The 27,782-nt window shown below is 36.6% G+C and overlaps 1 protein-coding gene across 1 annotated transcript in view; it reads left to right on the forward strand.

Moving 5' to 3' along the window:
- LOC142343093 (defecation cycle abnormal dec-7-like) overlaps nt 1-27,782 on the forward strand; it is a 118,646-nt gene that overhangs the window by 24,764 nt on the left and 66,100 nt on the right. The window contains exon 3 of the mRNA XM_075394780.1: nt 18,354-18,926. Within this exon, the coding sequence (XP_075250895.1) occupies nt 18,354-18,926 (573 nt within the window). The remainder of the gene's footprint in view (nt 1-18,353; nt 18,927-27,782) is intronic.

The following is a 27,782-nucleotide window of genomic DNA, read 5'->3' on the forward strand; positions in this document are numbered from 1 at the left end:
AAACTTGGGTGTGGTAACCATAAACCTAAGCTGAGTTTGAGTTTGAGTTCTATTTTTAGCTTATCTGTGCAATCGACCTTGTAGAGTCAAAAAGAGGAAAATTGCTCTTAAATAGTTTTATTGGTATTGCATTTTCTTTAGCATTCAATTCAAAGCGAGCCGCATTTTTTACTTTTCTCTTATTACGTGTTGATACCATTTAGAGTGTATTTCTTGTCCACAACAGAAACAAAGTTATGGACTGAAAAACTCTCCTTTCAAGATAATAGTGACTTTTTCCACGAATAATTTGAAGTGCTTTTTTGCTAGAATTTGATACTTGAAATAAACTAAATGATCTCAGAATTCAGTTATAAAATAGTCAAAATTTATAAAGTCAGCTTCACAAAATAATGTCACCCACTCAACAAACAATATCAACAAAGGAATATGTTTAATTTAGTTTTCATAATTGAGATCGATTCTTCGTTTCTTTGGTGCAAAACACTTGCTCATGGGTGGAGTCGCAAGGCTTCCACTGCTCGAAACATCATCTTGTTTGTTTTTAGGTTTGTTTTCAGGTGTACAGACAATTGTATCATGAACCATGGCAGGTGTCGGTGGTTCGCTAAAAGTCTCTGAGCTCTCAAAATCTGGTTTCATTTCGGGATTTCTTTCACGCATAATCGTAAAAAATTTTCGTACTCCATCGTCCAATGTGTCTGGGTCAAATACAAACTCTCTGACATAAGAATATATGTCGAAGTGAGCCTATATTTGACCATACAGTAACAAAGAACTTTGCCTACAGCTTGCATATGAATGACAATTTTTGTAACGTACCTGGATCTCATTATCATGTTATTGCCTCCAATGATCAACTTCCTGATTCTCTCAACTCTACAGCATCCAAACCATTCATTATACCTTGTCTCTTCACCTGTTTCAAACTCCTTAATAAAACTAATTTAACAAATACAGTTTTTAGTGGAGAAATAATGAACAAAATTAACGAAAAGGTGAACTAAAACGAATAACATCAATTGCACTTTGCAAACTGTAAGCGAAAACTACCTAACGTTGATTGTGTTTTTGCTAATAGTGTTCAAACTCAAACTGATTTTTTGCCTAATTGTACGATTGATAGATTCTATAGTATTTAAAATGGTGGTCTTTACGGTGAGCTTTCTAAAATACTTGGTATATTAAATAGTGGCTATGCTTGTTTGAATGATGACAATAGTTTGATTTTTATAAATTTTAATATGGAATCGAAATCTTCTAATTAATAATTGTGTTCTTTGTTGTCTTTGAGGGAAGAATTGAGCAAAAAACGTTAATCAAAAGGTTAGAGCATATGGTTAGCAAAGCGTAGCAAATTATTTTCAACAATAAAGGATATTCGTAACCAAACATCACATGCGCAGTATAAATGCAAAAAAGTCCACAGAGTTTTGAGTTTTGATTTTGAACTGGCTTAAGTTTGAGTATTTGAGTTACTTCATTGTAAAACTGTACCAGACGGTAAAACATTATTTGGTAGTTTTGTATCGGTTTTCCAAGCGGGTCAGCCAGTTAAACTTTGTTTTCGTTAAACGAAAGAACCATCCAATGGTTTCCTTAATATTGCGCTGGAGAGGCATTAACTATAATAAATTCTTCTCTTGTTAGCTTTAGGAAATTGTCCGCAGCAAAAACTCCATAATAATAATATTTCAAATGAATACATTTTCCCAACAAATGTAAGTTGAACTGAAATTGAACAATTTGTAAGTTCTGGTTGAATAAAACCATGAGAAGCTTCCTGTGTTGAAGTTAAGTCAAAAGCCATAATAAAATTGTCCAAAGTTATGCCATGTCCACCTTTGTCAAGAAAATACAGGGTTTCCAAAGTATTGAAATAAATGGGGTGGTTAAAAGTTGTTGAGACCGGAGTTCCATCAATAGGTTGACCATTTCTATAAACAACAATTTGGCTCAAAAAGAATGTCTGGTAGTGAAAAAGATTAGTGCGATTAGTTCCGAGGTATGGTTGATTTGTTGCCATCGCAATTATCATACGTCGTACAGGTTCTTTCGAGAAAATATTCTCATGTCTTGAAATTCTAATTCCATTTATAGATAAAAAAAGTTCGTGGCAATACTTCTGTATAGCGATATACGGCAGGTGTTTTTAGTAGAGTTTTCTCAATAGCCATCAAAACATGATCTGCTATTGTCATTTTTCTAACGTAGAGATTAGCTTCAATAATTCTAAATGTGTAATGTTTTCTTGACTCTGAAATTACAGCAAAATCATTTGTGGCCCTTCTAAATGAAATTCGCAGAGTAACACCACTAAGTAGGTGTTTATCACGAGGTTTTCTGGTCGCTACGTTGTCCGCACGACCGTCGGTGCCATCAATTTTAGCCGGCTCATCCTCGTAATAATATCGCTGACAGACTAGCCATGTGTTTTTTGCAGTTTTTCCTGAAGAAAAATCCTGTTGCAATGAATGCTTTGTACGCATTGTTTCCCTTTGTGTTGGAAATATTAACACCGTTAGCAGATGCAGTGCATTCTGAAAACAAAGAATGTAATGCGTTGTTGCTAAAGTATGGCGCGTCTGTATTTGTAGCATCAGTTTCTGTCCTTATATTGCCGTCATTGTTTCGGGAGGTTTTGCATTTAATTTCAAGGAGAACTTTTTGTAAATTTATAAAATTGTTCCTATCGCCCAAAACTTCAAAATCAAGCATTGGACCGTCTGGGGAGTAGGAGGGTCCAACTTTTTGAGTAGAAGCATTGTCAAAAATAATAAGCAGAGACTGTTTTTCAACCAAATCAAATGTGGTGTGTTGCCTCTGCGGGTAGTAAATTAGTAATCATTTTGAACTTTAAAAAAGAAATTTGACAGATTTCTCGTCAAAGGCTTCTTCTTACGAATGCCACTTTTGGCTTTTCACCGTTAGTTTTTAATTTACGCATTCTTCTTGTTTTTGATCCGCCCACTTGCTTTGTTACACTTTTTTGCACAGTCGATTTTTTTCATGTTTTGGAGACTTTTTCTTTGTAACAACCTCTACCAGCTCATGGGCTGCTTGAGCAATTAATTTACGTCCAATCTTTTTGGCTACAGGCCAAGGAAATTTTCTTGCAATCCGTAATGCGTCTCTGCCAATACCTGCTGCTAGAGCCCCAAAACAACTTCCTCGTTGGCGATAGTGTCCTGAAAAGTATAGTGATACCAATTGCTGTTGATAGTAGGCTTCCATTTATTCGAAATTTTTAGAATTCAAAGTCAAAATAGCTTTTCCTGTTCCAGCGAATGGATCTAATTGTCCAGTTTCTGTCTGCCATTGAATTTCAATTGACTGAAAATTTTTTGATAACAATTTTTTGTATTCCAATTTGCTGAAAACAATTCTGTGTGTTGGCTCTATTTTGCAGGGGCTACCGTTTTTCAGGCGTTGTTTTGAATCAATGACTCGAATATGAGAAGCTTTAGTATCACCTACGTATTGAAACTCAATTATGTTAACGTAAATAAAAATCAGTTGCTTCCCTGCAGACAAATCAAAAGGATAATCACCAGCAAAAGTTTTTTCTTCGTCATCTGCCATGGTCAGATTTTCAAAAGTTTCCAACATCTTGTATCCAACATGATAAACAGGTCCATCATGAATACCGTTGAAACCTAGTATGCTTAGAATTTTGTTATCCGGAAAAGTAATTCCTTCGTTTTTACCAAAAAAAGGAGTAAAACTCCGTTGATTTTGATAAATTGATAGTCAAAATGAGGCAATCGGGTAGCTGTTTTTATGGATCTCAAAAGATGGTCACGGTTTTCATAGAAATCAGTTCTAATAATAGCTCGTTTTCCTCCGTATGGTCTGGAGACAGCATCAAATGGAATACTTTTCTCATAAAACTTCAGGCTTCCAGAAGAAAATATCTTCAGATCCCTTTTGTTCACTTGATTTATTTTTGCCGGGAAGATAATTTCACTCAGTGCAACTCGCCAATCCCCCTCCAAATTAATTTCTTCATTGAAATAATTTTTTAAGAAGGACAATGTGTTTTGAGGAAAAATATTCGTCGAGGCTGATGAAACGAAGTGAACCGTGAACTCATTCATGTTTTGTTATGTCACTACTGTTGTCTCTAACTTTGACCAACTCTAATTCATAAAATTTTCCTTTGACTGGCTCTTGGGATGCGTCAATCAGACTATAAGTAGGGGTATTTGTTGTACGTAAATAGTAAACCTCAAAAAAATCGTTGGTAACTCTTTGCTTTTATCCTTTTCTAAAAGGAAGATCCGCTTTTGATATTCGCACAAAGTCCCCAACGTAAAATTTTGGTCGACGAACTAGTTTTGCTGACGTATTAAAAATTTACGATATAGGGTAATGAACGTCTTTCTCTGTCACTTTATTGGGCGCCATTTGCGTTACTCTGTTAACTCTAGAGTTAATGGTTTGTACAAAGCTCTGCAATTGATTGATATAGGAGCATGTCCATCTGTCCTCTTTTCAATTGTATATCAAATTCTTGAGCGATCGTATATTTCTTGTGTGGGTAGATTCTGTACCGGCATCTACCCACACTTTTTTAGGTTGCTTGTTCTTTATCATTTTTATTAAGGCATCTGCTGTTGTTGTGGCGTACTTTGATTTTAAGGGTTCAACGCGTAGTTAACGTGAGAGACAGTCCACCGCAACCAATAAATATTTTACATCTTTGTTCTCTTTTGTTAGTTTATCCACATAAGCCAAGTCCAGCGACCAAATCTCGTTTATGTCGTAGGTAATAATTTTCAGTGTTGAAAATCTTTTTCTATTTTTTTATGCTTTGTGAGGGCATTTTTGACCTCTAGGAACATTTTCACTTCACTTGGTTTCAAAATTGTGACTTTTTGTAGATTTTTTATGCTTCCGTATCCTGCGGGACCTTTCGTGTATTTTAACTCAAGCAATTCTTTCTCATTCATCGAAAGACTCCCAGTCCTTCTCCTCTTGCTGAGTTCTGTCTTCCTTTGCGGTTTCGAAATCACTTCCGGTGTCTGAGGATTCCTCTGTAAGCAATTGGCTGGTTTCTTTGTGCTTGATTCTTTTTGGTGCGAATTTTTTTTTCTTTTTTTGTTTGGTAACTCTATGAGTTCTTTTCCGGTTCGCAATTTTAGCATTACTGTTGATCACCAAGTCTTCTTTTATGTTTAAAGACTCTGAAACCTTGAAATAATCTGGATTATTTGTTTTTTTAGTTGGTTGCTGCAAATCATAGAGAAAAATGGGAACATTTATTCCTGTCGCTGTTCCGTAAACAATGAAATTTTCATTTTCGTCTATAACAATGTTTTTTGATTCTTTAATGACGTTAACTATTTTTTCCGTCCTGGTAATTTTTAGTGGCGCTAGCATGCTGAGGTTTCAAAGATTTTTGTCTGCATCTAATTTTGACAACTCAGTAGGATCAGTTGCTTCCCTTGTATCCAAAATTTCTTGGTTCTCTCTGTCAGTGTTTTCATTGGGTCGCATACGGCTCAAAAACGAAAATTGAGCACTTCTATGCTGAACTCTGGATCATTTAGAATTTGTGAGGAATATGGTTGCTCCTTCATAAACTGATTTTTGGGAATCAAAACAAACTCTTCAGTAGTTGACATTGCTTAACTCAATTGGATGAAACAAAATTTAATAATGAGTTGAATCAGTTCAAAACCGCTTTTTGTTAGTAAAAGTGCTCGTCGTTTATCCGTTGATGAATTTTTCTTGAGAACACCTTCAATTATGTGTCTGTTATCTTCTAAGTCTCTTACTTTCACTCTAACGTGGCCCAGTAAAACATTGTGAATACATTCACACAAAACCAGTATAACATCACTATCACAACTACGGAAATATTTCCTTAACTGTTTTGGCTGCAAACGTACCATTTGCTTCAGTTAAGATAATTTTTTGTTTCATTGTTTAGAGGCGTTGTTTCTGCTTTATCAGATGGAAGGTAGAAAACTGTAGGACCTGGCTCAGTAATATTTGCACAGTATCGTAAACAATCAGAAATTTTTTGATCAAGATCGATAAGCAAATGACCAAACGGGTCTTTCGTTGCCAGTTGATAGAAGTGTTTTAAAAATTTAACAAGGTTCAACTGTTTGCCTCAAAATTCGACTTGTTGAATATCGTGAGCTGATTTGAACAAAATGATGTGTGTTGTGTTCAAGTCCATTGTGCGAGACCACTTGCTCTGATGATAAAGGTTGTGCTTGATATAAATACTATTAATGTTTTTCAGACGCCCTGCAGTAGCCAATTTAACAAATTCTTTGTCCTTATAAATTTTGCCCGTGCCGTCTATTATCAGGAGAGAATTTGCAAGGCTACTAAAAAAATTCTAAATTGACGTACTTTTAAACGCAACACCAAGTTTTTTCTCCATTTTGATATATATTTGTTGCATTTCTCTGTATAAAAAAATTGTTGTTAAATTTTGGGTAAAATGTGTTTCCAGTCAACATTTTGAAAATTAACTCTGTTTTGCCACAACCTGAAGGCCCCACAACGGCCATGAAGACCCTATCTTGCGTAGATATAATTTTATTCATAATCTTGGATTTGGTAAAATGTAACCAACTAAACTAGACAATATTGATATCCAAACTGAAGTTTGTGCTTATTTGGTTTCCAAATAGTTAATTTGACAATAGAAAGTGATATCAGCAGTAAAACAACAAACATTTGAACGAAAAAAACAACTTCTGACCGTGGCAACGTTGTTTGATTGCAAAGTTTCCATGAATATTTAATGCTACTTTCTTTTTCAAAAAAAACTTTTTTCTACAACAGCGTCATTTTGATCAACTGTTACTCCCTCCATCTCGAGACAAAATTATTTTTTTTAAAAAAAGTGTACTGAAAAAAAATTACTCTACATAAAACAATTCGTAGCAATTGAACTCAGTTAGAAAGTCTTTCATATTAACAATAAAGCACTCCGAGAGTCTCTTAGTTTTGTCATAATGAACAATTTTGTTTACTCTTTCTTTCTTCACCAAGTGTTGAATCTCTTTTGGCAGTGAAGGATCGTTCTTGTCAATTTGTTCACCAAACGGGTGCTTCGACATCAGTAAGATTCTCGGAGGACAGATTCTGGGTTGAGTTTTTGACATTCTGCTTTCACCACTGAAGAAAAAGTTCAATATAGTATACAAAATGAGTGAATGAGCGAATTTCGTCCTCAGTCAGCAACAATTTAATTTTTCTCTGTGAAAACTGATTTCCGGTTTTTATGGTTTTGTCTTTGGAAATTGAAAGGCTCAGATTCCCGTTCCCCGTAATCAAGGCGCAAATTGTTGAACTCGGTGACAAAGATGCTTCCATTTTGGTCAATTCCTCTCTCATTTGTGAACCAATTGAAATAGAAAATGGCCTTTTCTTTTGCACAATAATTGTTGAAAATTTTCTTGCCCTTTAAATGACTTTGAAAGTTTGGTGTGTAATAGTTCACAGATATCGAAGGACACGCGAGTGAATTCAGATCAATGATAGAGCCCTCAAGCAAATCTGACAAAAATTTTACTTCTTACTCTCCCTTAGCGTGGAATATTGCGCACGGATTCCTCAAGCGAACGCTTTGAGTTATTTGTGTAAGATAAATATCAGGATAGTTTCCTGTGTCCCACTCAATGCCGTGCAAATTTCTAGTCAACCAACCGAAAGATTGCTTTTGTTGAGTTGTTAACTCACTATAACTTGTTGGAGGTAAAAAAGACACGCAGTCAAAATAGTCCTCGGTACAAACATCAAATTCTTTAACAATAACTTTTTCTTTTTTGTGACGAAACCCTTCAACGTCTAGCACAACCGTTTTGCTGCTCAGCATTCCAATAAATGAAACATTGACGGATGAAAAACCTTTATATATAAGCAAAACAATATTCCCGACAAATGTCCACTAAAACCATTGCTGCCTTTTCATGGAAGCATATAAGAGCAGCCAGGTCCTTGTTTATATATTTCTTATATAAAACCACCTGCGTCGTGTAAAATAGCGTGCAAACGTAAAACTTTTGAGATTTTCAAACATTTATTTAGTGACAAATTATCTATGCCAATAATACCAACGTAAGGTCCTCAATTTTAACGCTATATCAAAATCAAACCCTTCAATTTTACTAAAATATTCACTGGTAGCCAGAAGATAATTTAACCTTACACTGTTGCTGGGTATATTGATGAAACCGATAAATACGTTTCGTGAATTTTGTTCAAACAATTTTTGCATACAATTGGCTGTTCAAGACGCATACCTTCTTTTCGCTAGCCTGGCTACGCATTAAAATAATTGGAAGTATAAGAAAATGGATTACTGGTCCCTGCGTCGGAAAGCGATTTATTAACAACAGACAAAATGGGATTTGATTTAATAAATACATACTTAACCTAAACAAATTCCTTTGAAACTATTTCAAGATAAGGAAGCAATAAAAGAATGTTCCTAGCATATGCTGGTGCTAGCTTGTAAGTATCCTCATAAATAGTTTATAAAATACATCAGTAACCACACATAGACACACACACAAAACGTATACAAAAAATGTTAGCAAAACGTTATGCTGTTGATTACCATTGATAAGAAAGTATGAAATACGTTCGAGTGCAGACACGAAAGTTAGCGTAAAAGCAGTGAGGTCAAGTTTTGTTCCAAAACTTAATAAACCCACGAGTGTAACAAAACACTATTGCGAGAACACATGTTAAGTCCCAGATATTAACAAACCTTAAAACCTTATTTATCTTTTGATCTACATGGCATTCCTCAAATCCACGCTGTTTGGTATTTGAACAACATACTGCTTTCATTAATTGCTCTAGATAAGAAAGTAATAAAATTGGTTGTGTACAGCTAGCACGGAAAGATTGGAAACGATAAAACGAATAGTATATTAAGATTCACTTAAAATACAAGGATTTGAGTGTAATGAACTTGTGTGTAATAGCTACTTGAGTGACCTTTTACAACAAAAACGGAAGGAATTGATTGAACACGCCTTAGTTTAGAGTTATAACTGAACTCTTCATTTCCTAATTTTCACTTCAACTTTCATTTGCTCGATTCCAAATTTTATTTAGCAGAACTGTTCCTGGATTTTGTCAACAGATTCCTATTGTTCAATTCGGTTACCAAAATTCTGCTATAATCAAAGAAATAATTCTAATGTCTCCTCTAGCCATTCTTCTAAAAGCGGAATCGACGCCTGACAGCCGAACAATTGCTTATGAGAAAACAGAGTGTTATCATTGTACTGCAGGACTATCAGTTAGATAAGTGGGCTACAGTAAATCACATGGCTGTGCCTATTGTGATTTTTGGTTTTTTTCAGACATTTCGATTTGAGAAAGGCGTTATGAAAGGAGCTCAATACTTGCTGGATTTTGTAACTTCTTATGTCAGAGAGTTTGTATGTGACCCAGACACATTGTACGATTGAGTACAATTTTTTTTTACAATTATCACGTGGAAGAAATCCCGCTGTAAGAAAATCAAGAGGGTTACTGGAGAGATCTTGAACTGTTTGAAAGCATTGGAAAATGAAATCAGATATTGAGAGCCCAGAAACTTTTAGCGAACCAACAACATGGTTCATGATACAATTGTCTGTACACCTGAAAACAAATCTGAAAACCAACCAGATGGTTTTTCGAGCAGTGGAAGCCTTGAGACTCCCCCGTGAGCAAGTGTTTTGCACCAACGAAACGAAGAATCGATCTCAATTATGAAAACTAAATCTTATTCCTTTGTTGATATTGTTTGTTGAGTGTGTGACATTCTTTTGTGAAGCTGACGTTATAAATTTTAAATATATTTTAATTGAATTCTCAGATCATCCAGCGTATTTCAAGTATCAAATTCTAGCAAAAAAAACACATCATATTATTCATGGAAAAAGTCACTATTATCCGGAAAGGAAAGTTTTTCAGTCATAACTTTGTTTCTGTTGTGGACAAGAAATACACTCTAAATGGTATCAACATGTAGTAAGAGAAATGTAAGAAACGCGGCTTGCTTTGAATTGAATCCTAAAGAAAATGCAATATCAACAAAACTATTTAAGAGCAAATTTCCTCACTTTGACTCTACAAGGTCGATTGCACAGATAAGCTAAAAATAGAACTCAAACTCAAACTCAGCTTAGGTTTATGGTTACCACACCCAAGTTTTGTCTAACATGTAGTGAAGTCAAACATGAACACTTCAAAGAAGTCTTCATAGATACATAAATGAATTAATCGCCGGCAAAATTGTCCAAATCATGCCCTTTTTGTTCTTAATCTCTCACACTTTTTTTATTCACAATTTCGGCACAAATAATTGAAATGACCTTGAACACTGAATACTGTACAATTGGACGTCAGCTATTTTAGCCGACTGTTCTTTTAGAACATTTGGTTCGCAAAATAGCGATAGTTTTAACTAAAAACATAAAAAATAACAAAAAAACGAATATTCAGCACCCAGTTAATCACTATTATTTGTTTCGCCAAGCTGTTAAAATGACAAAATTTTATTGCAACTTGCATTTCAACTAAGAAACATTACTTTATTCTACATTCTCCGGCCAAGAAACATCAATTTTTTCATTTTTTTTGTCAAAAACTGCCGAAAAAAAACAAAAATTTAACAAAAAGTAACATGCAAACAACACCCAATAACTCCTTATTAATTGTTCGAGCAAACTTTCACATTGTGAAACTTTGTTGCCCACTCCCTTATAACTAGCATAGAACATTTTTTTTCTACATTCCTACCTCAATAATTAACAATTTCTGCACATTTTTGGCCATTTTTCATCAAAAAATCAAATAATTTAGTTACAAGCTATCACAAAATAATATTTAAAATAAACCCGATTCCTGGACAGTATTTCTCATACCATATTTTAAAAGTTTTTAAATTGTTTAAACATGCTTTTTGGCGGCAAAAACAAGTTTTTTTTTAACTTTTTACTACCAAAAAACAGCAATTTTTGCACTTTTTTCAAAATTTTGTCTCTTTTTGAGGACGCAAATGGATTCAAAAATACACCTTAAGCGCTCCAATTAAACTATTTTCAACCCGTAAATTTAACAAAATTCCATTGGCCCCCATATCAAGCATTTTCCGACACTGAAATAAAGCGATAAAATCACTTTTTTCGCAGATTTTCTGACAAATTTCATACCCCAATTTCTTCAAGTTTTCAGTCAATCTTCACAATATTTTGTACGCCATTCATTCTCATGCGCTATTTTCAGTTCGAAACTGTACTTGAAACTTCTCTCCAGGCCTGAAATTCAACAAGCTTCCAATTTCAATACTTCAAACTTGCTTGTTAATTCAAACATATGGGCAAAAAAACCCATAAAATTAATACCACTTGTGCGGTCTCAGACTCGCAAAACTATTAAATTTCTTACATTGGAAGAAAAATTTATCAAATTTAAACTATCTTTTTCTTCCCTTACCTCACTATTCCATCAGGTTAGTCACTTTCTCTTTTCAGTCCTTCATTAGTCTCATTAGACTGGAAAAAGGATTCAGAAGTTTAAAAAAAAATTGCAAAAATTTCGAAAAATTTTACAAGTTTCGCTCATTCACCACACCAAAAATTTTTCCAAAAAATTTACAAGTAAGTTCCACCACTCTCACAACACCAAATTCTCAAAAAATTTCAAGTCTTTGTCAACCACGAGAAACAGCCCCCCCGTTAATATACCGGCTTTTTCACTACTACTGTCTTTGATGAAATTTGAAAATTAATTAAAAAAACTTGTTAAGTGCCTTAAATTTTAGGATAATATAAGAACAAACAGTTTGAAGAGAAAAAAACGATACACGAAATGTGGTAGAAATCGGTGATTCTAAGAGGCATTGCGAATTTGAACAAACTGCCCTCTCAGATTGAAACTCAAATTAAAACTTAAAACGGAACCTTAAACAAATTCTTGAGTAGTGATTAAAAGACTTCCTTTTCAATAAAAATTGGAAAAAACCTGTTAAAAGACAACTCAAACTATTTAAATCTTATTTTTTTACTACAAAAAAGCGCAAGCGAATTGCAGCAACTGACTGAAAATAAAATTAGTAAATGCTGTCGATTACTATAAAACTATTCCAACTAAAATTTTTTTAGGGTTTAGGAAAATTTTAAGAGCTCTATTTTTTATTCAGCCAGTTTTGGCTGACAAATATCTTCTTAAGAGAGTTATAAATGAGGACCCACAAAAAAATAATTGAGAAACTGGAATCCACTATTGATCAGATTTGTCAATTTTCTGATTTGCCGAGAAATTGTTTGGATATAATTTTACTAAAGTTTTTTCATTTTTCTCTCATTTTGCCGTTTTAATCAAGCGTCTCAGGTATTTTAATTAAAACTTTTGTTTTATATTGTTACTAATGCTGATAAATTGTTACTAAGATCTTAACAATTACAAAATCAGGTTGCCAGTAGATCGATTAATTAGTCCAACTCTCTGAAGCCAAAATTTCGGTACAAATTCTATGCAACTGTGTCAGGCAAATTTTACAAAGTTCTAAGAAATCTTTCAAAAAATATATATTTTTTAAAAAAATCTGAGAAAGCTCTAATCAAGAAAAGAGGAGCAACATAAAAAATTTTTGACATTTTCATTCATCCGCTTTATCAAATAAAAAGTGGTTCAGTTACCAAAGTTATCAATAACCAAAAAAACTATCAATTGCTTGTCGTCGAAACAAAACAAATTACACAGCTGCGACGTTCATAAATTAGATAAAATATACATGGTTTTGAAAAATTGGAATCAGTCATTTCAAAAGATCCAAACATCCGGCTTTTACCGGCTTTTTCACTACTACTGTCTTTGATGAAATTTGAAAATTAATTAAAAAAACTTGTTAAGTGCCTTAAATTTTAGGATAATATAAGAACAAACAGTTTGAAGAGAAAAAAACGATACACGAAATGTGGTAGAAATCGGTGATTCTAAGAGGCATTGCGAATTTGAACAAACTGCCCTCTCAGATTGAAACTCAAATTAAAACTTAAAACGGAACCTTAAACAAATTCTTGAGTAGTGATTAAAAGACTTCCTTTTCAATAAAAATTGGAAAAAACCTGTTAAAAGACAACTCAAACTATTTAAATCTTATTTTTTTACTACAAAAAAGCGCAAGCGAATTGCAACAACTGACTGAAAATAAAATTAGTAAATGCTGTCGATTACTATAAAACTATTCCAACTAAAATTTTTTTAGGGTTTAGGAAAATTTTAAGAGCTCTATTTTTTATTCAGCCAGTTTTGGCTGACAAATATCTTCTTAAGAGAGTTATAAATGAGGACCCACAAAAAAATAATTGAGAAACTGGAATCCACTATTGATCAGATTTGTCAATTTTCTGATTTGCCGAGAAATTGTTTGGATATAAATTTACTAAAGTTTTTTCATTTTTCTCTCATTTTGCCGTTTTAATCAAGCGTCTCAGGTATTTTATTTAAAACTTTTGTTTTATATTGTTACTAATGCTGATAAATTGTTAATAAGATCTTAACAATTACAAAATCAGGTAGCCAGTAGATCGATTAATTAGTCCAACTCTCTGAAGCCAAAATTTCGGTACAAATTCTATGCAACTGTGTCAGGCAAATTTTACAAAGTTCTAAGAAATCTTTCAAAAAATATATATTTTTTAAAAAAATCTGAGAAAGCTCTAATCAAGAAAAGAGGAGCAACATAAAAAATTTTTGACATTTTCATTCATCCGCTTTATCAAATAAAAAGTGGTTCAGTTACCAAAGTTATCAATAACCAAAAAAACTATCAATTGCTTGTCGTCGAAACAAAACAAATTACACAGCTGCGACGTTCATAAATTAGATAAAATATACATGGTTTTGAAAAATTGGAATCAGTCATTTCAAAAGATCCAAACATCAATAAAAATCTTTGATGTCAAACTAAGAGCAAGTTTTGCCAAATGCAAAGATGCCTAAAAAATGAATTAAAATTGTTTTTATTAAATTTATATTATGTTATTTAAAGTAATATTTTATGCTCGTTCCACAAAAAGTTTGCCAAATTGAGCTGTAACCGGAGTAAAAAAAACCTGTTTGTCTGTTCGATCACCAAGCGCACACTTTCTTCATCAAATTTTGGTTACTGGCAGTACAGACGCAATTGAATTGCCTGATAATCAAAAATTAGGGCTTGAATTGGTTTGGTGATTTAGAAAAAAGATTTAAGAAATGGCAGGCAATTTATAGGGAATTTTGCAGAAAAGAAGGGACAGTTATATTCATTTTTCCAAATGAGATAAAAAACCAATGTCCGAAGAGATAGTGTTTCAAATATTGAATATTTGATCATTGGCGAAAATAAAAAACAAATTCATGTGAACAAATGCATAATTGCTTTGTATACAACAAAAAAATTGAATAAATTTTTTTGTAAACTTTAATGAAGTTGTATCTTCTCAATGTATTAAGACATATTCTCAATGGGATTTAAATAGTTTCTCTGAGAACAAAAGTTAATTTTGACAACCGTGTGCAATCTAAAATCAGAAAACAGCTGCAAGACAGCTGGAAATGCAGGAAAAAACCATGTAAGAAAAGTACTTTGCTCTAAATGTTTGCTTTTTATTTAATGCTAAATTATACGCAATAGGTGACTAAAGCGAAATGGTTCCCATTACCTGAATTTTTTTTATTCGGCACTCATCTTATCGTCTGCAATTGGCCGGCTCAAATTTTTTTAATTGAAAAAACTAGCCAGCTAAAAAAATTGTCATTCATTTTACTTTTGAATTGGCAGGTGACACAAAACGGGCTCTTGACAGTAGTGACTTTTGTAATATTCGACACTTTATCATCCTTCGAGCCGCTAAATTATACATTTAATAAGAGAAATTTCCTATTGTTTCTCCGTTTTATTAGAGACAGCTTGGAAGTTTGATTTTTGTTTTTTTTTGTTTGACTTTTTTCTCAAAACAAGAGGACTTTATCAAGATCTTTAGATGGTGGCTGGTAGGGTATTTATTTTGAGTTTTTTTTAAAAAAAGATTTCAAAATATTATAAATTAAATAGACACTGGTTTTCAAAAAATCAAAAAAAAATATAACATATTGATACTAATCGAACTTCCTGATAAAAACGAACAGAAATTTAATGCTCGGCTGCATGAATAAGATTATTAAAGAAGATCTCTTCAACTTTATGAATAAAAACACTATTTCGAAGACCACGAGATTAAAGACGCTCAAGAATATGAAAGACAATAAAGTATTGAAAATGGCTCATCCTTCCGATCTGATTTTTTTTTCAAACAATGTTTCAAGTATTTTACTGTGTGACAGCTCTCTTTTGAATTTTGATTGTTTTTCTATAGTCGACAATGAAATTGTTAGAAAATTGAGAGAGAACAACCCAATGCAAAATGTGCATAAGATAAGTTTGACATAGCTTGACAAGAAGCTTCTTCATCGTAAACTCGGCTAGAGAAACGAAGCCTCGAAGAACAAGTAAGAACAGGAGAATGGGTTATAAGAGATGCACACGTTTGAGAGGTTAAGACTTTTTGGTTTAAACGAATAGCTTACTGGGCTTGCAAGTAAGAGATACTGGTTTGAATAGAGTACTGGTCCATTTTCACAGTAGTTGCACCTGCCCAGACCATAACATTAACTGCTTAAGCATAAAATATAATATGTGCAAAAATTATTTAAAGGCTTAGGTATTTCATATGGATATATATATATATATATATATATATATATATATATATATATATATATACATATATACATTTATACATATATATATATATATATATATATATATATATATACACATATATAAATATATATATATATATATATATATATATATATATATATATATATATATCTTTGAATCGAGAGCTTTTACGTTTGGTAGTAAAATGAGTTGGAACCTAATGTGCGAACACACATTACCTACCCGGGCCGAGGAATTTGGCCAAAATTATGTAAGATCAGCGGCAACTAGCGTTGACAAGTCGGAAAATTCACCGCCATTTTCTTACATAATTTTGCGTTGAATGCGTTGAATTTAAAGACAAAAATTAAACGCATTCAGCGCAAAAATATGTAAGATATGGCGGTGAAATTTCCAACTTGTCAACGCTAGTTGCCGCTGATCTTACATATTTAGCGTTGAATTTAGCGTAGATCTTACATAATTAGCGTTGAATTTAGCGTAGATCTTACATATTTTAGCGTTGAATTTAGCGTTGATCTTACAAAAATCAACGCGTAGAACTCTGGGTATGGGACTTGAACCACTGACCTCCTGTTTACTTGTCGCCTCTTCTACCTTTGCGCCACCGTACCTTGGTTTCCTTAAGAGCCGCAATCCTTATAAAGCGTAGATCTTACAAATTTTGCGTTGATTTTAGCGTAGACCTTACATATTTTGCATTGAATTTAGCGTAGAACTTGCATATATTTCGTTGAATTTAGCCTAGATCTTACATATTTTTCGTTGAATTTAGCCGAGATCTTACATAATTTCAACGTATTCAACGCATTTATCATGTTAAGTACTGGGAAAAATTTAAATTTTTTTTTAAGTTTTGAAGAAAATTTGAATTCCCAAAACGGTCTGAAATGGTTTTTGCACCGTAAGAGAGCAAATGGTTATTTTTTGCTGACTTCATTTTTCTCAATTGTGCAGTATAGGGGTCGAAACAGTAAAAAAATTAATTTTTCGAAGAAATCTTCAAATGGTCTGAATTGGATTTTGGACTATAAAAGAGCATTAAAAAGATTTTTTCTGACTTCTTGTTACTCACCTTTGGAGTATCGGGTTCGAAATAGTGAAAAAATTAATTTTTTGAAAAAAACATTCAACCTTAAATTTGTAAGATCTAAGCCAAAATTCTACGCAAAATATGAAGATTGGTGTTGAAAGCGTTGAATTTATGTAAGATCTACGCTAAGTACAACGCCAAAAATGTAAGATCTACGCTAAAATTCTACGCTAAATATGTAAGATCTACGCCAAAAATCAACGCAAAATTATGTAAGATTGGCGTTGAATGCGTTGAATTCATGTAAGATCTACGCTAAATTCAACGCTAAATATGTAAGATCTACGCTAAAATTCTACGCTAAATATGTAAGATCTACGCCAAAATTCAACGCAAAATTATGTAAGATTGGCGTTGAATGCGTTGAATTTATGTAAGATCTACGCTAAACTCAACGCTAAATATGTAAGATCTACGCTAAAGTTCAACGCTAAATATGTAAGTTCTACGCCAAAATTCAACGCAAAATTATGTAAGATTGGCGTTGAATGCGTTGAATTTATGTAAGATCTACGCTCAATTCAACGCTAAATATGTAAGATCTACGCTAAAATTCAACGCTAAATATGTAAGATCTACGCCAAAATTCAACGCAAAATCATGTAAGATTGGCGTTGAATGCGTTGAATTCATGTAAGATCTACGCTAAATTCAACGCTAAATATGTAAGATCTACGCTAAAATTCTACGCTAAATATGTAAGATCTACGCCAAAATTCAACGCAAAATTATGTAAGATTGGCGTTGAATGCGTTGAATTTATGTAAGATCTACGCTAAACTCAACGCTAAATATGTAAGATCTACGCTAAAGTTCAACGCTAAATATGTAAGTTCTACGCCAAAATTCAACGCAAAATTATGTAAGATTGGCGTTGAATGCGTTGAATTTATGTAAGATCTACGCTCAATTCAACGCTAAATATGTAAGATCTACGCTAAAATTCAACGCTAAATATGTAAGATCTACGCCAAAATTCAACGCAAAATCATGTAAGATTGGCGTTGAATGCGTTGAATTTATGTAAGATCTACGCTAAATTCAACGCTAAATATGTAAGATCTACGCTAAAATTCAATGCTAAATATGTAAGATCTACGCCAAAATTCAACGCAAAATTATGTAAGATTGGCGTTGAATGCGTTGAATTTATGTAAGATCTACGCTAAATTCAACGCTAAATATGTAAGATCTACGCTTAAATTCAACGCTAAATATGTAAGATCTACGCCAAAATTCAACGCAAAATATTGTAAGATTGGCGTTGAATGCGTTGAATTTATGTAAGATCTACGCTCAAGCGTAGATATTACATAAATTCAACGCATTCAACGCCAATCTTACATAATTTTGCGTTTTTTAGCGTTGACTCCTCGGCCCGGGTACCAATCTTTCTTGTTGTTCTTTTGCCGTTATTATATGTGTAAACAAGTGAACAATTACCCTAACTCAACATTTATCTGGTTTCTTTCTCATATATATAAAATGTTTCCTGCGAGCTTTTTAGCTTGTTTCATCCAGGTAAGAAGCTGTTTCTTCTATTCTCCAAAACTCCGGCAGTGCGCAACCTCTGGGCATTTTCCAATGTTGGCATAAATGGTGTGTGGGTTTACGAGTTCAACGAGACCGACTCAGCCCCAGTTACTGAACTTGGACCAGTTCCTCCAGATCTGATTACATTAGAAGCCGTTTGCAGTGGGCCAATACAACCAACTTATTTCGAATCCAACAAAGATACAACATTCAAAATAGCTGATTGCGATTTACCACCAGGAGCAACTTACTCTTTAGAGTTCGAGAATTATCGAGACATCTACAATAAGAAAGTGACCCTGTCAGCAAACTACGATTCAGTGACGCGTACTCTAACGTCGACAGTTAATGGCTACACAAGTAATGGCCCCGATGTTGTCATTATTTTTCTCAATGGACATCCTTTAATAGGCGAAAAATACGTATTCGCATACAAAGAGGTACCGAACGGGGGAGTTTTGAAGGCAAGCTATAGTGACACAGCCCAGGAGGTAGTGTTGTCATTACAGAACTGCAGTGCCTCAACTAACCAATTCCGAACACTTACAGTGACCATGGAAGGCGAGTAATTTATTTATTTTTTTTTGAATTCCTACTGGCTGCAGACTAATCTACAGACTGGCTACACGTATGATTTCTTGGTATAACAGAAATTAGCAAAACCTTGTTACTAAGTAAATAAACGTTATCAGCGAGAAAATATCTTTTCTTGAATTGCAATCGTACGAAGATTGTTCAATATCTTTTTTTTGACCTGCAATCATGCGACAAATGATTGAATATCTTTATCTCATTTGAAACCGTGCGACGATGGTACTGAGTAAATAAAAGAGCAGCGAGGATTGAAATGCGCTATTTGAATAAAGCGAGAAATGAACAAAAGATTGCGTAATTTCTTAACCATTTAACATCTAATATGCATAGAAAGCTCAGAAAAAGTTCGTTTAACGTAATTTTTGTTAAGTCTTTTAATATACTAAATTGATTGCGCTCTTTTTAGGCTGAATATTTTTATGTTTCGAAAACGTGTTGGTGGCCAATCTGAGCTTAGACAAAATACCTGCTAGCGAATATAGCTAGATTCGCCGGGCCATTTAGAGGGGCCTTTGCCTTAATACGTTGTTGAACACAGTTGTTTTCTTGCTAAAATCGTTGCTATCTTCGATTAGATAGATGAATTGAATTTACTCCGATTGTCTGAATTTATTCAGCTATATTTTGGTGCCGCCTATATTTTTGGCGCCCAACGATTTCACATAGTTCACACAAGGTGCATTCTAACGGGAATCTTACTGTCTTGTTTCCACGCAGTTGCTTGCTAAAAATGTATTAGCGAAAATGAGGATAGACTTGAAATCGTTTTGAACATACGAGTTAATTTAATTTCTCTTCGATTTTAGTTATCAGCCAGGCGTGATTGTTAATGATTGACAATAATTGATAGCTAAAAAGTCATCAGGTATCAGTTTGCGAGCGAATTTGTTATAATCTCTCGAAAGTTAAATACTAACTAGATTAACTAAGTTAACTAACTAGATTAACGTCTCAAAATTACTTCATTTCAAGTTTATCAACCCGGCTGTGAATCTGATAGAGAGGTCGCATCAGTTTGGAAATTAGAGGATCAGTCTTGAAATTTGATTGAAGATGGCCGGCATTTTAAAAAGTTATTGGCAATGGTGGAAGCTACCCTGGATTTCCAGCTAAGCCAAAAGAAAGTCGATGCATGTTACTGCCCGACGTTTGCATCGCTTGAACCCAACTTTCACTTGAAGCCGACGGGGATGCAAGTTGATAACCTTTTCAACACCAAAAAGAGCGGATGGTGGTCTCAAACTTCAAAAAAACTTGTAAGACGCATCCAAAAAAAACTTCTGATTGTTGCAGTAAATTAATATTATAGAAACCGGCAAATCTAGTAACCCCCCTCAATTTTTTTTTCTGTTTCATTTCCTTTATTCTGGTTTTATCAAAAATCCCTCGTCACCGATAACTTAACCCATATTTTTTGTTTGTCAAAAGAAAAAATTAATCAAATTTGAAAAAAAATTGGCCGATATTTGATATTAGCAGTAGTACGTAATGGTATCTCTGAATTGCAAAAACGCTGTATACACCTTATATCTCGCGAAGCAAAAAAAAGTTTGAAAAAATTGACCAAACTTGATGAAATTTTTCAAAAAAATTTATATAAAGCGTTGATAGATGGCGGATCGAACATTTGTATAAAAAAGGGTAGAATTAAGAGTTTGGTCAAGATTTTCAAATTTTGAAAAAAAAGAATCAGATAACTGATTTTTTTTGCAAATAAGCGCTTATTCTTGGTAATTCGTGAAAATCGCGCATTTAACATCAAGGTTCGGAGTTTCAGCAAAGCTCAAGTCAATTATGTTGTAAAAAACATTATATGGTTTTTATAATAGCTGCAAGTTCACTTCAACACGCCATAAAAACTGCGCCTCAAGTAACACAAAATCGTTACAAACGTAGCTTTTACGCATTACCGGGTTTAAGTTTCAACCCTAACGCTTTGAAAGTCTGCAAAACTGCGCAGTTCCAGTTGAGTCATTTCTTTCATGACAAGAAGCGCCTAGTTATATGGCATGATGTAGTGAACAATTCGCTTTCACGTCATCGAAGCAACAACAATAAGCCTTTAACACCTTCGCAGCTTATTTCAGTGCTTGAAAACTATCAGGAGCGCATAGAAGCTATAGTGTATTGCCCCAGAGAGGGAACTCCTGATATCTACGATCAGCTCAAGCGTAGTACTTCAGTTACCATCCATTTAGTGAAAGACATTGTGTCTAGACGTAAACAGAAAGATCCTAGTTTACTTAAAGAGTACAGAGCTTTACACCAAAGGCCTGCGCTTGATCTGAAAACACTCACTATAGTCTTAGCTCATAAGAACAACCTCCGGCCCTTGATAACACGCTCCCGACCGAAGAAACTTTCAAAGCGCCGTCGTAAAACGCTTCGCACCCGTCATACGTTCGAGGAGGCGGAACTCACACAAGCCTTTGACAACCTAAATGTCACTTAGCCTTGCGCTGTTGTGGGAGTCTACCCGCTGACTGGCGGTGTGACTTAGTTAACTCACGAGTTACGGGTTAGTTTGTGGTTGGTTTTCTCCGATAGCGCTTTACTAAACGTTTCGCTCTCCCCATTCTTCAAGTTTTTCACAACCGTCCTTTTTTCGCAGGTTATCTGGTTTCATTTTCCGCTTCCGTCCTTTTGTTTTCGTGTCACTTTGTTTCCTTCTATCCCCCGTTTATCTGTTGTATGATTTAGGATGTTGAATTTTGCTGTAGTAAAATTTTTTTCTGCTAGTATGCTGGTTGGTTGTTTAGTCTCGTTCCTTGCTAGGGTGTGACTTAAGTTCATTCTGGAGTTACGGCTGGTTTGTTTCGTGACTTTCATCACACTTGTTTGCTAGCAATTTGTTGTAGCTTTATTAATTTTGGTAGTATGCACTTTTGTTGTCTGGGTATGGTGGTTTCCTAGGGTGTGACTTAAGTTTGTTCTGGAGTTACGGCTAGTAAATTCCCTGACCTTTTCGACTTATGATTTTACTATTTCGTTGCCGTAAATTGTTTGATGTTCCGATGTTTTGCGTTTACCTGGCAGTAGCTCCTCTCCTTCTCTCTAGGGTGTGACTTAAATTTATTCTGGAGTTACGACTAGCTTGTTTGGTCGAGCTTGTTGCTGTAGTCTCCCGCCTCCTTGCTTGTGGTTTAACGTCTACCTCCCGTGCTATCCCGGCTTCCCGTCCCGTCGCGCGCTACCCGCTCGACGTTCCCTTCTCCTCCGTACCGTTTTCCCGTTTCGTCGCACGCCATCCGCCCGACGTTTCCGCCCCGCCCGTGCCATTTTCCCGCTTCGTCGCGCGCCATCCGCCCAACGTTTCCGCCCCACCCGTGCCATTTTCCCGCTTCGTCGTGCGCTTTTTGCCCGACGCTCCCGTTTGTCCGTCCGGTTCCCCGTTGCGTCGTGCGTTAATCGTTCGGCGTCTCTTCCCGTCCGTCCCGTCTCCCGTTCTGCCCCTTTTCGCGCTTCCTGCGCCCCGTTCTTTCTTTCTTTCGTTGGGTACTATTGTACTCGACGAACATCTTTGCTTTTTGGTAGTTTGCTAAGGCAAACAGTCACACTAGGGTTCGGTATAACCCATTTGTGTTGTGCTGTTGCATGTCTGTGTACTTTATAGTAGTACTAAATTAAACTTGTGGTTCCTGTTTTGATAAGATCATGACAACCTTGCAGGACAAATTTAATAAACTTTATAGTGCGAGGGCAAAATTAGAGGCTGAAGTTTTTAACATCGATGGTGAAATTAACAATGCTGTTGATAAGCAAGACAGGAAAGTTAAGATTGAACGTCTGATTGTGAAGTGCAAAGATGCTTTTACTAGAGTAGTTGATAAGAATGAAGAGCTCTTTGATCTGGCACAAAAGACTGAAGATCCAGATGCTGCCTGTAAGAACGTTGAAAAATGGTTAGAGACTGTAACAAAGAAAACTGATGAGTTCATTGCTGCTGCTCGAGGGTATATCAGTTCGGTCCATGACAAAGAGACAGCAGAGCTGTACACCTCTCACCATTCAAGATCAGGTTCACATATGATTTCCTCAAAAAGACCAAGTCAGCGTCAACGAGACTTAGAAATATCAAGACCCAAAAGGGAGGAACTTGGGAAACAACATGAGGCAAAGCTTCGCATTGCTGGGCAGCGGCTTGAAATTGAAAAAGAATCAAAATTGCGGGAATTGGAAATTGAGCAGCTTGAGGAGGATCATCGCATGGAAGTAGCTGCTGCAGCCCTTGAGGAAATTGAGTTGATGACAAAATCATCAGCAGACGGGTCAGGTACGGGCAAAATGAGTGGGCTCTTTACGGAAAGCAGTTCAGTCAAGAGCAAGAAATTTTTTCAAGATTGGGTTAATTCGTCACCGGCCGGGAACATGGCAGATGTTGCAAACGAATCGATCTTGCACTTTTCTGGTTCCATCGCCCAATCCAACCAGGCAATTGTCCAACGATCTTTCTCTACTCAACTTCCAAACTCACACTCCAATTTCAATACAAATGGTCAAGTTGAGGCTAACATCAACCTCCCTGTCCATGAGCCGCAAGAACCAAGTAGTAGAAACAATGTAACCAATGAAGCACATAATGCAAACAAGATCATGCAAGAGCAGCAACAGCCTCAATATACGCCTCCATCACCACCAATAAATTTTGGTATGCCAACTCAACTAAACGCCCCAAACACAGCCCGACAACTGTCTCAAGCAACAATGCACTTCGATGGTTTACAGTTAGATCATCAATTCCCGCGCAGGTCGAGCATGCCGGAACAGTTGAATTTAGTCAGCCCTCCGCTTTCACCACCTTTAAATACACTCTTTAATGCTCCACTAGCACTTAATCCGCAACAAGCACACATAATAGTACCAGCCCCTCCATCCCCCGTCCTAAACCCCGCACCACCGCATTTCCCGTTAATCCCACCAGCATTCCGCTTTCCTCCTTCGCCGCCACAAGCACTCCCACTACATGCCACTAACCCCGTGGCGAATAATGTCAATCTGTTACCCCATTCTCCGCCTGCACCATTCATTTCCTCCGCAACCGTTTTTGTTGCTCAATTAATTCAACCACCCCCCACAAAAGTTTTCAGCCCCAAAATTTTGTCCCTATAACCCACGCACCTCCTGCTCCCCCGGATCCAAATGTCTGGCGTTTTCCGGCAGCAGTACCATCTAATGCAGTACCACTTGTACGTACATCTGCAAACTTATACACCGCACAACCGGCCCCGTTAATCAACCCTCATATCACTACATCGCTCCGCGCCTCTCATGTACAAGCAACAGCAGGCGCTCAAAATTACGTAACATCAGACTTCATGCAAGCGAATCCATTTAGTTCTTCCACAGTTACCGCCCCTACCTATGTCACTCCGATCATTCCGCCAACGTATGGAGCTACCGTTCCGAACCCGTTGTGTTGGGGTGGCCCGCCGCATCCCACACCCTCGGCTCCTTCTTTGGACTCTGCGGATTTGATAAAGCAGTTGGCGGAGGCAATTACTTGTAAGAAAAACGATCCACAGCCCGAGTGGAAATTGTCACAGTACAATGGTGATCCACAGCAGTGGCACGAATGGTTCGGACAATTTAAAAGCGCCATAGACGCACGGTCCTTGACTGATGATGTCAAGTTAACATACTTAAAAACGCTTGTAACTGGAAAAGCTAAAGCCGCCATCGCTGAGTTCGCATACTGTGGTTTAATGTATAAGGACGCACTTAAGACACTCGAACGTAAATTCGGCCAACCACAGGCAGTAGTCAGTGCACACTTAGACAAACTCAGCTCTTTTCCTCCATTAAAGATGCACAATAGTGAAAACATCATAAACTATTCTGCAACAATTTCAAGTCTTGTTGGGGTGTTTTAATCACTTTCATAAGACTCAGACCTTAAGAGCGCCTCACTTCTCAACACGGCTGTGCAAAAATTGCCGCCCAATCTGAAAGAGTCGTGGTCACTCTTCACAGTGAAGAAACATTGGGTGAAACCAACACTCCTTGACTTCAACGATTGGTTGAAGGAGAAGGCCGAGGCACATGATTTAATGAAACAAACTTCATCGAAGGCAAGAGCTGATGATAACACCAACTCAGTAGTAAAGACCAAAGTTTCCTCAAGAACTTTTGCAGCTGATACACAAAGTAAGGGCACTCAGAGACCAGCCTCAACATCGGCAACGCCTGCAACCCCTCGCTGCATTGTGTGTAAAGGTAACCATCGCATCTGGGTGTGTAGGGTGTTTGAAGAAAAGTCACCCAATCAGCGAGCAAAGGTATTGGCAGGAGCAAAACTGTGTTTCTCATGTTTGAGAGAAAAACATATGTTTAGGCAATGCCCAAATCCCAGGAAATGCAGGAAATACGGATGTAACAATTCCCATAATACACTTCTCCATGGAGCTGAGAGGGTTTATCCATCAAAATCTCCTTCAAACAACAACAATAGTAATTCTAATGCTGGCGCAAATCAAAGTAAACTTTCCAGTGTCCAATCATCGAGCAAGACCACTACTTTGTCATCTGTGAGTAATGTGAAAGGCCTCCTTCAGGTGACTGAATTACAGTTGAAGAGCTCTTCTGGTAAAGATACCACGGCTTTAATTTTGTGCGATACCGCTTGCAGTAACTCTTGGGTGTCCAATGATCTCGCAATTAGACTTGGTTTGCACGGTACAGCGTTGAAACTAACAGTCAAGGGTAAAAATACCGAGGAGGTTGTAGACACTAAGTTAGTTGAACTAATTGTAACACCACGCGACAACCAAGCATTTGAACCATTTAAAGTCAGCCCTTACGTAAAGGAAAATTTAACTGTAGGCGCCTATGTCATTAACATTAAAGCACTTCAGGAAACATGCCCGCACCTAGCAGTTCTAGACCCAGTTACATATTGCTATGGAAACATCGAGATGATACTTGGACAGGATGTGTATCATGCCATCCGCCCGTTAGAGTACTTCGCTGCCGACGAGAAGTCCTCGCCCTTCGCTGTTCGCTTGCCCATAGGTTGGGTTCTAAGCGACCCTCTATCGTCGTCCTCAGGTTTAGTCTCGACTTGTTTCAAAGCTAATATGGAGCAGGATTTTGAACTCGCTAGTCAGGTAAAATCTTGGTACGACATGGAGTCGTACGGCGCACTTAAGCAAATAGATTCACCATCCGCCTCGGCTGCACGTGCGCATGAAATTCTTGGAAACACCACCGTGCATAATGGAAAACGTACGATGTCGGAATGCTATTGGCTGAAGATAACATCGAACTGCCCAACAATTATTTCTCAGCGCTTGTTCAATTAAAGTCTTTGGAAAAGCGGCTAACGAAAGATCAGACATTAAGGGAAAAGTACTCGAATACCATCAAAGAGGACTTAGACAAAGGCTACGTAGTAAGGGTCAAAGATGCTCATAAGGTGGAAAGTCGCTCGGAACGAGAGTGGTACCTACCACACCATCCGGTTCTTAACCCGAACAAGCCGGGCAAGGTTCGTAGGGTACTAAACGGAGCGGCTAAATTCCATGGCGCATCTCTTAATAAGTCATTACTCAACGGACCTGACTTACTGCAAAACCTAATCTATGTCATCCTACGGTTTAGACAGCATCCATTTGCTCTAACCGCTGACATCGAGGAAATGTTCCTCCAAGTTGGAGTGTTACCATGTGATCAACCATCATTGCGCTTTTTGTGGCGGGAGGACCCCATATCAGATGTTGTGATACACCAATATACACGCCAAATCTTTGGGGCAAAAGATTCGCCCACCTGTGCCAACTACGCACTTCAACGCACGGCAAGTGATAATGCTAAGGAGTACTCAGAAGCTTCAAAAGCCGTCCTTGAGAACTTCTACATGGACGATTACTTAGACTCAGTGGAATCCCCCGAGAGGGCCCTCGTTAGGTCGAAGGAATTGGTACATCTTCTCCATCTAGGTGGGTTCAAGCTTACTAAGTTTTTAAGCAATGTACCAGATCTGGCTGACCGAATTGATGGGTCTGCTCAATCCACTGAACCGAAGGTCATCGTTTCATCCAAGGAGGAATCAATGCACGTGCTTGGACTTAAGTGGGATCACCACAACGATACTCTGGTTGTAAGTAGGGGTAATAACAGCACCATCACAAAAAGTTTAACACAGCGCTTGGTCTTAAGTCTTGTGTCAAAGGTCTACGATCCAATTGGTCTTGTCGCACCGTTCACTGTTGGTGCCCGGTTAATCTTGAAAGATATTTTGCGTGTCAATGGACAAAGTTATGATGACGAGTTACCTAAAGACACAGTTGACAGATTCCTTGCCTGGTGTATTGAACTGCCGCGGTTAGCTGAGATCACTATACCGAGAAGTTACATTTCAGGACCATTCCAACATCTTGAACTCCACATGTTTGGTGATAGCTCGCAAAACGTAGTAGGTTTTCTTAGGGCTCAAGTAACTTGCACCTCCGGGAGATTATAACAGAGCTGGCGTTTGTCTTGGGCAAGGCCCGTGTTGCACCTATGAAGGTAATGACAGTTCCTAAGTTGGAATTACAAGCGCTCTCCTCGCTGCCCGTGTAAAAATGGAACCCTGTCAAGCATTAATGGTTACTGTGGACGAAGTCTTTATGTAGACAGATAGTACCATCGTCTTGCAGTGGGTAAACTTAACAAACAAACAACCCATCTTCATTGCAAATCGTGTTAGTGAAATCCTGGAGAACACCAGCGTTGACCAATGGAACCACGTCGCCACTTGTGATAATCCGGCAGATGCTGGCACGCGTGGTATGTCCGCTGAAATTTTGCAATCAAGTAGCTGGGTGAGGGGTCCTGACTTCTTGA

The sequence above is a fragment of the Convolutriloba macropyga genome, chromosome 7 (assembly GCF_964194025.1).
Source record: "Convolutriloba macropyga chromosome 7, txConMacr16.3, whole genome shotgun sequence".
In the NCBI taxonomy this organism is placed as follows: Eukaryota; Metazoa; Xenacoelomorpha; order Acoela; family Convolutidae; genus Convolutriloba; species Convolutriloba macropyga.